Source organism: Anolis carolinensis, chromosome 6 (genome assembly GCF_035594765.1).
Source record: "Anolis carolinensis isolate JA03-04 chromosome 6, rAnoCar3.1.pri, whole genome shotgun sequence".
In the NCBI taxonomy this organism is placed as follows: domain Eukaryota; kingdom Metazoa; phylum Chordata; class Lepidosauria; order Squamata; family Dactyloidae; genus Anolis; species Anolis carolinensis.
Window position 1 is genome coordinate 100,257,891 of NC_085846.1, and position 17,881 is coordinate 100,275,771.

Below are 17,881 nucleotides of genomic sequence, written 5' to 3' on the forward strand. Positions count from 1 at the left end.
GCCAGCAATACCACACAGGTCTGCCAAAACTTCATCCAACAGAGAAGGAAGGGGTAACCGCACACCAAACAGGTCAAAACATGTGCTGCGGTTGCCACACCACTGAATGTGTCATATCTCCCATGAGAATAACCAAAAGGAACCTTGCCTTAAAAAAAAAAGCATTTGTATCAGCAGCTTTCTTTGGGTGGAGCAAGAACTCTTTGAAGCAGAAAAACAGTTCAGCTCTTATCACTGTAAATATATCGAGAAGAGTTCAAACTCTGGCTGCTGACATTTCCAAGAGTTAAAACTTGCTCTCCCTCAAGGACTTTCTGAGTAAATTCCAATGAAGTCTAAACAGGAAAAACATAGTCCTCCTTTACAAAGTAATATCCAGACTACATGTTAGGTTGTATGAATTATGATAGATTTTACCCCTCATCCTTCACAACTTTTTCCTCTGATATGCAAAACATACTATTTCAGGCATGTGTTTATAACCGCATTTTACCATAAAGTCTACTGCTGACATTACTGATCTACCCCAGTAGGATTTCCACACCTCCTAAATTAGATGGGTTTAAAGGTAAGTGAAAAATGTTATGCAATTTCCAGATACAGAAAAAGATTTAACTAAATTATCTGTCCAAGCAAACCAGCAATACAACTAAAGTGCCCTTTCCTCGCCTGAGAGATGCCTGGCCCTGTAATTTGTTTTTTGCCTTACTTATTAAGTTGCCATGCATAGTTTGGGTACAGGTAGATTACATATGAAAGATCTGAACCGCTTAGCATTTGTTTTCTGCAGTTAATTCAAGGTGTTAATTCTTAACTAAGTGTCTAAATGGCTTAGAGCCTGGTTATTTCTGAAGAGGAGCCTTGTTGAGTTATTACAATCAGCAGAAACCCATTTAGAGAGATGGACTATGACTCTGGAGGCCAGGATTCAAATCTACACTCAGTCATTGGATGGTCTTGGGCAAGTCTTACTCTCTCAGCGTGAAAAGGAGCCAAATCTGGCCAAGAAAATACCATGATAGGGCTGCCATGGGTCAGAAAACAAGTTAGGATTGGACCACATGCTCTCAGATTTTGGGGGCTGCAACACATCTTTTCAACTTGCCCCTTTACATTACTTTTAGTCATTTCAATGTTGTTTTTAATGTGATTCCATTGCTGGTTTTTAAATATATATTATTACTGTTTACTTGAATTCTTGCATGCCACCTTGGTGACCTTCATAATTAATATGTTACGCTACGGAAGAAAATACCAATGAATCGAATACGTTTAAAAGTTAAGAAGCTTAACATAAGAATTATGTTATCATGAGGATTCATAGAGGTAACAGGAAGGAAGGGCTTCCAGACTGTACAAGCCACAGGTTACCAGAAAATCCACAACTTCTTAATATATTGTGACCTCTTCTTCAGGAAATTAATAAAAAAGGAGGAAGGAAATGTGGGGGGGGGGGGGTAGGAAAAGAAATGTGGCAACATCTTCAAAACGAATTGGTTTTGATTTCTGCGTGAGTTTTTCTGGATATAAACCCATTTCTTTGGATGCACTACAGAGCAACAAATGTTATAGAAGCAGCATAGAGACGCCTTTAAAATGCCCACCAGATTACAGACTCTTTCCAACGGATCAGTTATATTACAATGCACTCTGAACAGTGAGACTGGCATCACAAAGAATGTTTAACTGTTTCAGTCAAGTAATACTAGTACTAGGCTAATTTACAGCCTCCCTCTATTCCAACATTGCCAATGATGCCTGATAAAATGTTTTCCTGCTTCTCAAAATGCTTTTAATATATATATAACACTTCTCATTAGCATTTCACAAACATTATCTCAATTCTTGTAAGAACCCTGTGAATTAAACTGGAATTATCCCCAATGGAGACAGAGAAATAGCTGTTAGCCTAAAAATATTCAACTGACTGGTTTTTTAAGCAGGGACCTTTTAGCTGACAGCTCCCTCTCTTCATGATTGTGATACATCATATGCAAATACGATACAGCTTTCAAAAAGTTTCCTGCACAAGTTTCACTTTGACTACAATTGTTGAGTGCCATAAGTTTATTATTTGAGGTGGGGCTGTAATGAACAATTTAAAAAACAAAGCTAAAGCAAAGATCAGACATGGGCACAACTTCAGCCCTTCAGGTGCTTTGGGCTTCAACTCCCACAATCCCTAACAGCTGGCTGTTAGGAATTGTGGGAGTTGAAGTCCAAAACACCTGGAGGGCTGAAATTTGCCCATGCCTGTTTAGACCCTATCACTCATTTCATAGCTTCTCAGTATTTAAGGGTATCTGCATCACTTCACCTCCTATATCTGAACAAGTCCAGTATTAAGGTAGACTCTCTAGAGCAGGGGTCCTCAAACTTTTTAAGCCGAGGGCCGGTCCACAATCCTTCAGACTGTTGAGGGGCCGGATTATCATTTGAAAAAAAAATACAACCAAATTCCGATGCATACTGGATATGTCTTATTTGTAGTGCAAAAACAACAACAACAACAACAACAATGAAAGAACAATACAATATTTAAAAATAAAAACAATTTTACCAACATACATTTATCAGGATTTCAATGGGAAGTGTGGTTCTGCTTCTGGCCAATGAGATAGTCAAGTTAATTAGGGTTGTTGTTGTTGTTGTTGTTGTTGTTGTTGTTGTTGTTGTTGTTGTGTGCCTTCAAGTCATTTCAGACTTTGGGCGAGCCTAAGTCTAAAATTTATTTATTTATTTATTTATTTATTATTTACTGCATTTATTTACTACATTTGTATCACACCCTTCTCACCCCAAAGGGGGCTCAGAGTGGCTTACAAAGTATATGTACATACAATATATTATATTATTAGCATAGCACAATATTAGCATTATATATTACTATATTGAACTATACCACTATACTGTAATATTATTAGTAATATTATATGTAATATAGAATATATAATTAATACTATTATATGGTATTATTATTAGTGTTATATTGTATTACATTATAATATTATTATCAATATTATATGTATATACAATATATTATATTATAAAACTGAGGGCGGGGGCCAGGTAAATGACCTCGGAGGGCCGCATCCGGCCCCCGGGCCTTAGTTTGGGGACCCCTGCTCTAGAGACTACATACCCTTTCCTCCCTGCTTGTACCTGCATCTCAATGGATACAGTCTGCATGCAATCCAGTTACACTTGGAGAGAGACTCCATGAAGAAACCCACATTCTGATATCGATTGCTTAAAAAGTTACTAGATATCACAGCAGCAGATACGTGTGTTTCAGCATAGACCTGGCACCAAATATTTGGAAAGGGGATTAATGTGTGGTGAAAAATAGCACAGGTAAGGAAGGAAGAATCCTACTAATGTACAGTCATTTTCTGCAATTTCCTATTATTTTTCTCCTAGCCAGACACACACTGATATCTGAGTTCATCTGAGGAGAACTGCACCACAGGAGAACAGAGAATGAGGAGGTACCCTGCAGACAGACACGACATTTCATGTACTTCTCAACAGACTTTTATACTTAATAAAAACAGATCCCCATGCTTTTATTTCCATGCAATTTATGTTTAAACAGTATTGTGCCACAGACACATGTATCTTGGCCTTTATATTAGCAAATAAAAAATCACAGAGAAGCAAAGACAATGCAAGGAGCAATGAGAGAGCCATATTGACTCCAGAATGCCATGTACACAAGTGAAAGTCTGGAGAACAGTGGAATTGTACATACAAAGACTAGAAAGACAGTTGATGCTGAACTCAGGGAACATTAGCAGGTATTGGCTGGAGTCAGATAGACCTGCAGAGTGCAACAGGTTTCGTAAGTCTTTTATCTAGATAAAAATCCATGCAGAATTATGAAACTGTGGTTATCTAAATATTGATCTGAACAGGTACGAAAGGTACAAAAATATTTCCAATTGAGACTGCAGCTGTAATCCTATACACATTTGTCAGGGAATGTTAATGTGACATCCACACAGAGTTGTGCTGTGTAAGTTCAATTAGAACACATACAGATCTGTACATCTATGAGCATTTTCCCCCCGTTGAGGTGCAAATGGGTTTATATTATATCAGACACAAATATAAAAATGATTTCAGGGAGAATAGACAAAAACATTAAGGGAAAAAATGACATTCCTTTACTAAGTAACGAGGAGACTTAAAGATAATATGATGTTAAAGTATATAGCTGTAGGTTGTTTTAATTATGGAAAAAAGCAAATCCATGCAATCAGAGGGATAAATGAGTGAGCTCTTTCTCCTGTTTGCATGCCTGGCAGTTCAATTCTCCCACATTCAGATCATTTCAGTATCGTTCAGCACAGCATCATGTCATGGACATAATTCATTTAGCCTTGGTAAAAATTACACGCCAAATATTAAACAAACAGCATCCCCAGAGAATTCATTTTGCGTTATTAAATTACATGAAGTCATTCATGAGGGAGAGTGTGTATGCGGCTGCATGCAGAAGAGAAAATAAAAGGGGGATTGCTTCTCTTTTCATAAATACGGGATTTCTTCCCATTGCTACGTGAGTGAATGTGCCAAGAAATTCAAGGATTGGATCTGCCCACTTGAATATCCCCCAAAAAGAAGCCTGGTGTCATTCTGCGCTCCCAGTTGGAGGCCAGCTTTATCACTGGATTTCAAAACGCACAAATACATGAGCATTTTATCACTACCCCAAAGTGAAACTAATGGGGAAGGAAGGAGAAAGAGAACAAGTGAGAGAAAGAATGAGGAACCCAGCATGAGGAAGAAAAACAGACAGCTACAGGCTCCGGATTAAAGCAGTGTACTGTTCCTCCCCAAACACAGCTCTGGACCCATCCAGAAACCCAACACAAGGAAGCCTGTCTCTTACTAAAGAACCCTAAAAGGCATACCCTTAGATACAAATTTCAGAAAAAAAACAGGCTAGAGGCACATCTGTACTACAGAACTGGTGCAGTTTGACACTGCTTAATACTACGGGAATCTTGGGGTTTGTAGTTTGGTGAGACACTCATTGGCAGAGAAGATTAGAGACCTTGTAAGACGACAACTCCCGTGATCCCACGCACTGAGCCATGGAAATTAAAATGGTGGCAAACTGCATTAACGATATAGTATAGATCAGGTATGGGCAAACTTTGGCCATTCAGGTGATTTGGACTTCATTGCCCACCGGCTGTTAGGAATTGTGGGAGCTGAAGTCCAAAACACGTGGAGGGCCAAAGTTTGCCCATGCTTGGTATAGATGCACTCTAAGGTGGACCTGACTTGGGGTGCAGCCTACATGGTAGAATTATTGCGGTTCCACACCACTTGAACTGCCATGGCAGTTCATGCTATGTAACAATGGGAGTTGTGGTCAGTTAAGGCTGTAGAAATCTTTCGCAGAGAAGACTAAGGACTTTGTGAACCTACGAATCATAGAATTCCATAGCACTGAGCCATGGCAGTTTTATTACGCTTTTAAAATAATTATTTTGTTTTAATATACTTGTTTTGGGGTATTTATTATATGTGTGCGTTGATGTTGTTTCATTCATTGATTTGATTTGGTTTTTGTTTTCATTACGGCATTGAATGTTTGCCACTTTTTGTTTGGAAACCGTCCTGAGTCCCCTCAGGGAGATAGGGTGGATTAGAAATAAAGTTGTTGTTGTTGTTATTATTATTATTATTATTATTTAAATTATAATATAATGTAATTCTTATGCGGCGGCGCAGTGGCACAATGGATTTAACCAGCTGAAGGTTGAGTTGCTGACCTGAAGGTTGCTGGTTTGAATCCACAAGATGGGATGAGCTCCCATCTGTCAGCTCTAGCTTGCGGGGACATGAAATAAGCCTCCCAGCAGGATGGTAACACATCCGGACATCTCCTGGGCAACGTCTCTGTAGACGGCCAATTCTCTCACAGCAGAAGCGACTTGCTGTATATTCTCAAGTCGCTTCTGACACGATAAAAAAAATTATTACTATGGCAGTTCAAGTGGTGTCAGAGTACAATAAGTGTAGATCAGTGGTTCCCAACCTGTGATCCATGGACCCCCAGTGGTCCGCAAGAACTAAAATATGGTCCGCAGTCTCACCTTGCTACTACGGATAATAACAGCCCACCCAAAAAAAATTATTGGTGTCTTCATTTTTAGGCCTGTTTCTGGGATTATTTGGGGTGCTGATTCAGAAAATTGCACTGGATAGAACACATCAGCTCTAAATTATTAAATATGGTTTTCTGTAGGCGAGCAGATGGGGACTACTGGATAGCATATACAGTAGAGTCTCACTTATCCAAGCCTCGCTTATCCAAGCTTCTGGATTATCCAAGCCATTTTTGTAGTCAATGTTTTCAATATATCATGATATCTTGGTGCTAAATTCGTAAATACAGTCATTACAACATAACATTCCTACGTATTGAACTACTTTTTCTGTCAAATTTGTTGTATAACATGATGTTTTGGTGCTTAATTTGTAAAATCATAACCTAATTTGATGTTTAATAGGTTTTTCCTTAATCCCTCCTTATTATCCAAGATATTCGCTTATCCAAGCTTCTGCCAGCCTGTTTAGCTTGGATAAGTGAGACTACTGTATTCTGTTTCAGAAACTAGAGCTGATGTCTATCCAATGCAATTTTCTGAATCAGAACCCCAAATAACCAAACTGAATCTAAACTTCACAGAATTGGTAACCCTTTTGGTACTAATGTTGGAGAGTGGTCCCTGGTCCAAGTGGTCCCTGGCCAAAAAAAAAAAAGGTTGGGAACCACTGGTTAGATGTACACTTGGAAGAATGGTGAAAATGTTTTGGGAAGAGGGAGGAGGAAGAAAAAGTCTAGTTTGGTTCAAAAGTTTAAGATAAGAGGGCAAACCAGGAAAAGAGAAGAACGGAGAGAGAAGAGAAATAAATAAAGAGGGAAAGGAACACAATGATTCAGAAGATGCACCTACACCAGGCATTGGACAAGCGTCTCTTCTTTTGTATACAGTGCTTGCTTATTCCGATTTTACAGTCATTTTGTCGATTATTGGCCATTCCATGAGATGCAGGAAGTATTTCAAGTATTTCAAACTTTCAAGTGTATGTTTCTGTGTCAATGCATCCTCTCTGAACGCAGGCCATAAAGGTAACCTTGCTCTCCTGAAAACTATGCCAATGGGAAATATTTACAATCGCTTGCAGATTTTACCAACTTTGTAAGGTTTATATTCCTGGTTGTAATGTGAAATGGATATCTTCCATCCATGTACCTGCCTAAGTACGGTAAGTATTGGGCGGTTTCACACCAAACAATGCCAGGTTGGGGTGGCTGGGGTCCTAGAGCTGGCCTGGGCAAAGTCCTCATAAAACTACAATTCCTATTACTACAAAACATTGAGCCATGGCAATTAAAGTGGTGTCGAACTGCATCAATCCTATAGATGCAGATACACCCATAGCCAGACATGGCAATACTAATACAAAATCTAATGTCGCCCAAATATCAATACAGATATCAATCACAGATATTCTGCTCTTATGTCATTAGTTCAGGCATGGGCAAACTTGGGCCCTCCAGGTGTTTTGGACTACAACTCCCACAATTCCTAACAGCCGGTAGGCTGTTAGGAATTGTGGGAGTTGTAGTCCAAAACACCTGGAGGGCCCAAGTTTGCCCATGCCTGCATTATTTGCTATGGCCAATTTGTCAGCAGATTTCCCAAGATCGACTTGAAACCAATGTATAGATCAGGCATTGGGCAAACTTGGGCCCTCCAGGTGTTTCGGACTGCAACTCCCACAAAGTTTGCCCAATGCCTGATCTATACATTGGTTTCAAGTTGATCTTGGGAAATCTGCTGACAAATTGGCCATAGCAAATAATCCAGGCATGGGCAAACTTGGGCCCTCCAGGTGTTTTGGACTACAACTCCCACAATTCCTAACAGCCTACCGGCTGTTAGGAATTGTGGGAGTTGCAGTCCAAAACACCTGGAGGGCCCAAGTCTGCCCAATGCCTGATCTACACTGTCCAATGAATGCAGCTTGGCGCCACTTTAATGACTGAGGCTCAAGGCTTTGGACTCCTGGGAGTGGTAGTTCCATAAAGTCTTTTCCCTGCCTTCCCATGAGAGAGAGTGCTTTCCCAAACTACAACTCCTAGCATTGAATCCTGACAGCTGGAAAGTGGAGCCACCCTGCACCCATTGGACAATGTAAATGGTTCTCTGCCTGGCTTGCCCACTTCCTGTAAGGCGAGTGGCTCCTTCCCTCCTGCCATGAAGGCGAGGAAGGAGGAAGGAAATGAAGGCAGGAGGGGGTCTTGGCCCCTTCGAAAGAGCCAATGGCCCAGGAAAGCCCTCCGGCCGGGCCTCCCCGCTTCCCCCTCTTACCTGGATGTAGTTGTTTTCGCAGTAGTCGGCGACCCTGGTGAGGTTCTGGTAGCTCTCGAGCAGAGCCCGCTTCCCAGAAGGGATTTCCTCCTCTAGTAACATCTGCAGCTCTGCCATTTTCCTCCCCTCAGCATCGCTCCCTTCTCCCTCCCAGAGACAGGCGCTGAGACCACAGAGCCCACTGCCTTCTTGGTTGGTGCTCTCGCCAGCCTCCGGAGAAGGAGAGCAAGAAGAACAGTAAGGCGTCGCTTTCCCCACCCACCCTCGCCTTGGGTTTTTTCTTCCCTCCTCCTCCTCCTCCTCCTCCTCCTCCTCCTCTTCCTCCTCTCAGCCGCCGTCCTCCTTCTCTTCCTTCCCCTCCTCCTTCACAGGAAAAGGCGCTCGCAAGGCACGCTGGGAGGTGTAGTTCACAAGCCTTCCTCCTTGGCCAGACAGCTCCTCTCTGTTGCTGTCCATCACTAGGGTCCAGCAGCGTTGCTTCTAGGAAAGGTGAAAGTTGCCTTGGCAATGAAAGCTGGGAATATCTACACTGAAGTTTGAAACTGGATTATATCATCAGTGTAGACAAGGCATGGGCAAACTTGGGCCCCCCAGGTGTTTTCGACTGCAACTCCCACAATTCCTAACAGCCGGTAGGAGTCTACTATATACCATAGAACAGGCATGGGCAAACCTTGGCCCTCCAGGTGTTTTGGACTGCAACTCCCACAATTCCTAACCAGGATAAGAATCAACTATATACCATAGAACAGGCATGGGCAAACTTTGGCCCTCGAGATGTTTTGGACTGCAACTCCCACAATTCCTAACAGGGATAAGAATCTACTATATACCATAGAACAGGCATGGGCAAACTTTGGCCCTCCAGGTGTTTTGGACTGCAACTCCCACAATTCCTAACAGCTGGCAGGAGTCTAGTATGTACCATAGAACAGGCATGGGCAAACCTTGGCCCTCCAGGTGTTTTGCACTGCAACGCCCACAATTCCTAACAGCTGGCAGGAGTCTACTATGTACCATAGAACAGGCATGGGCAAACTTGGGCCCTCCAGGTGTTTTGGACTGCAACTCCCACAATTCCTATCAGCCGATAGTAGCCTACTATGTACCATAGAACAGGCATGGGCAAACTTGGACCCTCCAGGTGTTTTGGACTGCAACTCCTACAATTCCTAACAGCCGATAGGAGTCTACTATATACCATAGAACAGGCATGGGCAAACTTTGGCCCTCCAGGTGTTTTGGACTGCAACTCCCACAATTCCTAACAGCCGGTAGGCTGTTAGGAATTGTGGGAGTTGCAGTCCAAAACACCTGGAGGGCCAAGAGGCCTCACAGGTCATCCAGTCCAACCCCCTGCCAAGAAGCAGGAGAATCACATTCAAAGCACCCCCGACAGATGGTCATCCAGCCTCTGCCTAAAAGTCTCCAAAGAAGGAGCTTCCACCACACTCCGAGGCAGAGAGTTCCACCGCTGAACAGCTCTCACAGTGAGGAAGTTCTTCCTGATGTTCAGGTGGAGTCTCTTTTCCTATAGTTTGAAGCAATTGGTCCGCGTCCTAGTCTCCAGGGCAGGTGTGAACATTCCACAGATGTATAAACCTCACTTGACTAGTTTCCAACAGACCTCACAACCTCTGAGGACGCCTGCCATAGATGTGGGTGAAACGTCAGGAAAGAATGCTTCTGGAACATGACCATACAGCCCAGAAAGCTCATAGCAACCCAGGCAGTAGGCTGTTAGGAACTGTGGGAGTCCAAAACACCTGGAGGGCCCAAGTTTGCCTATGCCTGGTCTACACTTTATATTGCAGTATAGATCCAGCTAAATATCTACGAGTAATAAATATAATCCTCTCTATTGATCTACACTGCCATATAATCCAGTTCCTGAGTGCAGATTAACTACTTTGAACTAGATTATCTGAGTCCACATCGCCATATAATCCAATTCAATCTACATTCAGAAACTGGATTACATGGCAGTGTAGATGGGGTCTCAGTTAACCGGAACTCTCAAGTGATTGGGGGGGGGGGGGATCATACTTTTGTCGTTATTTGTCTTAATTTGCTTTTCAGTACAATATTTCAATATTAATATCAAGCCAGTGATAAGAAAATGGCATAAACCAAAAAATACCTCTATAACATATTGTAAATCTCTTGTGTTTTGGGGAGCATAGGATTACATGCCAAATAAGTGAATATCAAACCAGCCCAAACTGGACTTGTTTCGGAGATCACTCTCTTGAGGACCGAGAGGAAAAATACAAGATACATCCATTTTTAGTTTAGTTTCCATCCACAAAAAGATCGCTTGGCCCTAAAACATTTTTCCTTTGATTATGATACAGTTTTTATGCAATCTTACTCATTTCCATGATATATGTAATGCAGGCAAATACTTTTAGCCCAAACATGTTTCTTTGGGAACATGATCTTCTGCACGCCTAAATATGAAATATGTATCTCATTAATCTTAAATAACATTCAGTAATTAGACAAGGATTGTGCAGATACTGAAGCTGCATTTTTAGTCCTTTCTCCCCAGAAACGTAAAGGGCAGCAATGCCATAATGTTTAAAGTTAAAATACACACACACCCCACCGGATCCCAACACTCATAATTTTATTTGTAGAGTTCATAGTAAAGCATCTTTTTCCTCCTACAAACACTTATTTATCATGTTGCCGAGGCTGTAACCCCATGACTGGCACAAATGCATTTTAGGATGGAAGCCTTGATTCCGAAGCCTCGCCATCTGCTTTGCTTATGGCTTCATGCTGATTGATTTTCATATGGAAAGAACATCAAAGAGATCATGACGGGACATTCCCTTTCAAGGCATTCCCAGAATCCTCGGCTTTTTTCTTTCCTGCAGAAGACTCCAGCAAGAATGCCAATTAGGGCCAATGGCAAAGATGGTTGTAACATGTACAAAAGATCACAATGTACCCTTCTGGAGGTTGCATTTCTGAAACAGTACTGAATTTCAGATTTCAGTGTGTTGGTGGAACAACTTTCATCCACTCTTTTGAACTAGTGGAAGACCTACAGATGAAATTGCTGGATTTTGGGTTCTAGTGAGTAGATGGTGAATTATAACATTTATCTCTGTATAATGAGAAGCTTATTTGCTAATTTTTCCAAATCAAATCACTGTTAAAAGAACTGCCCTTAAAGGTCAGCTGAAAAGCCAGCAGAAAGTCCTAATTCTAGCAGGGCTGACCCTGTCATTCAACACTATAGTATCTACACTGTAGAATTAAAGCAGTTCGACTCTACTTTAACAGCCATGGTTCTGTTCAGTGGAATAATGGGAATTGTAGTTTTACAATGCCTTTCATTTTCTCTGCTAAAAAGTGCTGGTGCCTCACCACACTACCCATGATTCTGTAGCATTGAGCCCAGGCAGTTAAAGTGGTATCAACCTTGACTCATGCTACAATCCAGACACATCCAGAATAAAAAACCTGCTTTCCATAGCATATTTTGAGTATTTCTAATGAAAAAGAAACAGATTGTTTACTTTTCTATTTTTACTGCTAGAGATGAGAGGAGACCTTGGAAAGAATCTGTGAATTACATCTCCCAGGTGTAACTCGTCTAATTTCTGGCCTTAGAGTGAACTCTACTCAACTTCAAGATTGCCTTCATAGAACTTGGAGAGGGTACTTGTTTGGTCTATGCCTCATCACTCCTAACCAGCATGGTAATATTCCATATTCTCCAAACATTTAGGTTTAGCAGAGACTGTCCCAATTGATCCACAGCTGCTTTTGAAATGTCCCAGCTTCTTTCTCCATGCTTTGTTCTCAGCTTACTTCAATTTTTGTAAAACTGAGTTCCAAGGGCAAAAGTAGACTATACTTCATTAACTCAGAAGAGAAGGAAAGGGAGTATTTCCCATCTCTGGAGGCTCAAGCAAAAGCAAACTGCAGCAGCCTCTCCTAGCTTACCTATTCTTCCTTATGGATAACATTTTGCCATCTTGAACACGTTCTGATGTTGCCTGTTCACATGCAGGCGCGTGTTCATCTGCAAAATGTTTGAGGGTATGATTGTGACTGGAGGATTCTTGGTTTCTTTAGTCCAAACCAGTAACTTCTCAGCGGGCTGTGTTTTCCTGGCTTCCTTCCAGGTGAGCTGCCTAACCAGGGCAAGGCAGCCCACTCTTAGTTGCCTGTTGCTAGGCAGCTGGTGGCATTTTTTGCAGCGGCAGGAGCAAGCAGACTGCAGCCAGCCATTGCTAGGCAGCCGAAGCTGGTGGGGAGCCCAAAAATAAATACAGCATTGCTGGTCTGAGAAAGAGAACAAAATACAAGGGACAAAAATAAGCTGTGCAACAGTGTGTCGTTATGTAACTTGCCCTTCTTCCCCCTCTCCATCAATGAATACTTTAATTATTTGGTTTCTTTAAACTGATCCCTTGCAGTGTTACTTCTTCCTTTCACCCATTCTTTGTCTTCTAAGTCTGACTTTTTATGTAAACGAAACATACACAAATACCAGTCTAGACATTTTGGCGATTCTTCTTGAACAATACTGGATGGAAGAATGCTCCAACTGTCTGACACCTTCAAAAATGGATGAGAGCTAAGCAAAATCCTTTCTCAACATGGTGCTTTTCAAGCATGTCAAACTACACATCTCACCTGGAAACACAATTGTTGGCAACAGGTGCAGATATTATAGCCAATGGCCATGCTATCTGGGGACAGCAGCAGTTGCTGTCCAAAATATCTGTAAGAGACTAGGTTTGTGGGAATAAAAAATGCATTGAGAATGAGCCAGATAGTAAGTAAAACTCTGGTCCAAGAAAGGTAGTTGATTTTTAGCAAAACTGATTAGAAAAAAGAGCTGGAATTTCTGATTGCTGCATCTACTGTGGCTATTTGGCAAAGCTTGTAAAAGGTTGGTTTTTTTTTTTTACTAAAATTCCCAGAATCCCCTAACATCACAGACAGTGGCCATACTCTCCAGGTCAGTGTTTTCTGGACTATGCTCTTCCAGGTGTTTTGGACTTCACTTCCCATAAATCCCAGACAGTTTACCAGCTATTAGGAATTGTGGGAGATGAAGTTCAAAACATCTAGAGGAGCACAGTTTGAGAACCTCTGGCCCAGGTGATTCTGAGAACTGTAGTTTAAAAAGTAACTTTTCTCACTTCCACAGGAAGCTATGGTAAAAAGCAGAGGGATATGTACTTCTCTCAGTATCTTCTAGGTAGCACAACTGGTCTCCATGCTAGATGAGGGATTCTGATTGCTGCATTTTTTCCAAACTCTGCTAATTGGATTGATTGAAATCAAATAAGTTGCTTGACCAAAAGCAATGGAATCAAGTGCAAATGGATTACCAAAGGGCTTTCCTTAGTCCTTTCCCATGCTATTAAAATGAAAGCCATAATGTAGGTATCATTTTATATATTACTAGCTGTGCCTAGCCACGCGTTGCTGTGGCTTGTCTGGTGGTGTTGGTGAGAACTTGTTGAGGCTGGATGGCCATCTGTCAGGAGTGCTTGGATTGTGTCCTCCTGCATGGTAGAAGGAAGTTGATCTGGATGATCCTTAGGGGTCACTCCAAACCTTAGGATTGTATGATGATGATGTTGTTGTTGTTGTTATTATTATTATTATTATTATTAGTAGTAGTAGTAGTAGTAGTATTGAGAGGCTGGGTGGCCATCTGTTGGGAGTGCTTGGATTGTGTCCTGCATGGCAGAATTGGGTTGGACTGGATGGCCTTTAGGGGTGTCTCCTAACTGTCTGATGCTATGATTCGATGTATATTATTATTGTGCAGATATTGGATGGCCATCTGTCAGGAGTGGTTAGATTGTGTCCTCCTGCATGATATAAGGAAGTTGAACTGGATGATCCTTAGGGGTATCTGCTAACCTTAGGATTGTATTATTATTATTATTATTATTATTATTATTATTATTATTATTATTATTGAGAGGCTGGGTGGCCATCTGTTGGGCTGAGTCGGTTGCTAGGGGACCAAGTGGGCGGAGCTTAGCCTTCTAACTGGCAGCAATTGGATAAAAACAATTATTCCTCTCCCTCTAATTAGGACTTTATTTTTCTTTTATTTTTGTTGTATGAACGTAGAGGCATGGATGAGGGGTTGTGCTGCCAAGTTTAGTGTTTCTGGGATGTGTAGTTTTGTTGTTTTGTCCTTGGCCGAAATTTCATTACCCTTTTATATATATAGATAAACGGATGGGTCATTAGTGTTGCAGGATTTGGGACTGTTTACTAATCATTATCTGCTTTTGATGAAGGGAAGCTACCTGGGACTATTAATGAGCTATCTGCCTACTGTTGGAATGCACCAGCTATTTAGCAATCCTAATGAGATCCTTTGACAACCCCTTAGGAATATATTATGTGTCCATTAGGAGCTAGGGTCAGTCCTGCCAGTGAACCTTCCCAGGGATTTCAGAGCTCCTTTCAACATGACAGCACAGCAATGAGACCTCCAGCCCAGCTATAGTTAAAACATTGGTATAATCTTCACATATTGGCAAATATGTAACGCTTTGTTCAGAAAATATATTTTAGCACTACATAGGACAGATATCCAGCTCCAGAAACACTGAAAGAGTTATTAATATATATGAATGTGATATGGTTACATTACCATTACATTATGGCCATAATTATTAGAAGCAAATTAACATTAAGAGCCAATGTGGTGTAGTGGTTTGAGTATTGAACTATGACTCTCAAGACCAAAGTCTGAAACCTCATTTGGCCATTTAACCCACTGTGTGACTTTACGCAAGTCACACTCTCTTGGCTTCAGGGGCAAGGGCAAACTCTCTCTGAATAAATCTTGCCAACAAACCCTTGCGATAGAGTCACCCTAGGGTCATCGTAAGTCAGAAACAACTTGAAGTCACACAACAACAGTAACGTTATCTGTTATTAACAAGACAAAAAGATGTTACAAAGGGGACATTTTTTTGCTGTATAACAAAGGTGCTCTCCTTATCTCAGAAATGAATCCAACTCAATTTCTACAGTAATCAATCCCATCTTAGTCAGTTATTGCCTCTCAATGCACAATGAGGGCTGCGTCTTAATTACCGTGAAAAGCTTCCTTACACTTGAAAAGATGGATAACTCCCTGGGGAAAATATAATGGCTGCATTATGGGAAGATACTTTGGTTCAGCCCTTCAACTACACACATAGATCACGTCTTCTTATGGTCAAGGACATTTTGATTCTCCAGACTAAGAATCCCCATAGCAATGCCTCCCAGTAATTAAGCCCCTTATTCTTTTGAGATGGTTTGCACCCCTCCTCCTGTGCAACATCCAGCTGTTCTCCCCCCCCCCCCCCGCCGCCCCCAATTGAACAGCAGCTTGGATATATCTCCCCTCCATTTACACACTGATGGATTAGGGTTAGCGTGCCAAAGATAAATTGGATTAGACTTTGGCTGATCATGCAGAACTGCTATTATACAGTGATCGTTCTACATTCCTGCATACATTAGATACAACACAGGAAATGCTTCTATTGAGAAATGAAATAAATATCCACAGACTCCAACTGAGATTGTTGCAATTTCCTGTCCTTGTTCCTAGATCATCCTTCCCTGATATCACTCTTCCCAAACTGCTACCCTCCAGGTGTATTGAATTACAGTTTCCACAAACTCGCAAATAGCTCCACTCTGAATTGTTAAACACAACCTCACACTGAAGGGTTTTATAGGAGTTTCACAAACTCCAGTACAGATTGAGCATCCCTTACCCAGAATTTTGAAATATCTCCAAAACCAACATTGACCACATGGGTGGCTGAAATAGGAACACTTTTACCTTCTAATGGTTTACTGTATGCAAACTTTGTTTTGCTTACAATATTATTTTTTTAAAAATCTTGTATAAAATTACCCCCAGGCTCTATAAAGTTTCTGTAAAACATAAAGGAAACCTGCATTTAGACTTGGGTCTCATCATATACATAAGTACAAGTCTTTCAAAATCTAAAACACTTCTGGTCCCAAGCTTTTCCCAAGGGTTATCCAGCCTATATTCACTTAACAAAGTAAAACAACAACAATATATTAAGACGGCCCTGCTGATATTCAAGTATAATTTACTTGAGGACAGAAATAAGAGAAAATCTCTTGTTTTCACCTACAGTTTTCTGCTGCAACTACTCAAACCAATCACTACTGAGGCACAGTCAGTCCTGGACAAAGGGACTCGAGTAGGAAGTCTGTGCTTGCTGACAGACAATCCTTAACTACCTTGGTCATTAACAGCAGCGTGCTATGCAAAAGAAAGATGTAAATCCAGGAGCCAGATTCTGTAACAGTGTACAATTAATGCAGTTTGACACCACTATAATTGCCATGGCTCAATGCAATGGAATGCTGGGATTCATAATTTGGAGAGCCAGCAATACTATTTGGCGGAGAAGGCTAAAGACCTCGTAAAATTACAATTCCTATGGTTCAAAAGCATTGAGCCATTGCAGTTAAAGTGGTGTCAAACTGCATCAATGCTACAGGTGCAGATGCACCCGAAATCAGACATGGCCATACTGATACAGAACCCAATGACACCCAAACATCAGTGTATCCTCTTTGCTGATAGAGATCACAGATATTCTGTTCTTATGTCATTCGTTCCTACCAGTTGTTAGGAATTGTGGGAGTTAAAGTCCAAAACACCTGGAGGGCCAAAGTTTGCCCAGGCTAGCTCTAGGACCCCAACCACCACAACCTGGCATTGTTTAGTGAGAAACCTCCCAATACTTACTTAGGCAGGCCCATACATGGAAGATATGCAGCTCACATCACAACCAGGAATGTAAACCTTACGACGTTGGTAAAATCTGCAAGCGACTGTAAACATTTTCCAATGGCATTGTTTTCGGGAGAGCAGGGTTACTTTTATGGCCTGTGTTCAGAGAGGATGCATTGAAACAGACACTTGAAAGTTTGGATAATACTTCCTGCATCTCATGGAATGGCCAATAATCCACAAAATGACTGTAAAGTCGGGTAAAATATTATTACGGAATAAGCAAGCTTAGTATACAAAAGAAGAGACACTTGTGAGTCACAAGTGACTCAACTGTTCGCTTTTAAATATTTAATTTAAAAGATTTATTAATTTCTTCATCTCCAATTTAGTCGAAAGATAACTAGGTTATGTAAGTGTCATTCAACAGGCATACTTTATTAATATTTCATTATCGTGACTCAGTTCAGTTAATACTACCGTGAAATGCTGAGGAGCCTCTGTAAATCCCAAAAGAAATCTCCTAAATTGTAAAGGGGGAGAAAAAGTTTATTTCGTGTCAAAAGCATTGCAAAAAATAAACAAGTATAAATACAGACAATGCGGCTAAATCATTTTAGACCAAAAACGGGCAACAGCAACCGCATTGTCTGTATCTTTAAAGCAGGCATGGGCAAACTTGGGCCCTCCAGGTGTTTTGGACTTTAACTCC

General features: G+C 41.2%; 1 protein-coding gene across 9 annotated transcripts in view; it reads right to left on the bottom strand.

Annotated features, from left to right (window-relative positions):
* The window catches only part of abi1 (abl interactor 1), a 105,200-nt gene extending 96,498 nt beyond the window's left edge, over positions 1 to 8,702 (bottom strand). For 3 of the 9 annotated variants that reach the window (XM_062956992.1, XM_062956990.1, XM_062956988.1), the window contains exon 1: positions 8,397 to 8,697. In XM_062956992.1, the coding sequence (XP_062813062.1) occupies positions 8,397 to 8,513 (117 nt within the window). In that variant the 5' untranslated portion in view covers positions 8,514 to 8,697. Of the gene's footprint in view, positions 1 to 8,396 lie in introns of all 9 variants that reach the window. The other 6 variants (XM_062956994.1, XM_062956993.1, XM_062956991.1 and 3 more) reach the window with 4 other exon arrangements.
* Between the last annotated feature and the right edge of the window lie 9,179 nt (positions 8,703 to 17,881).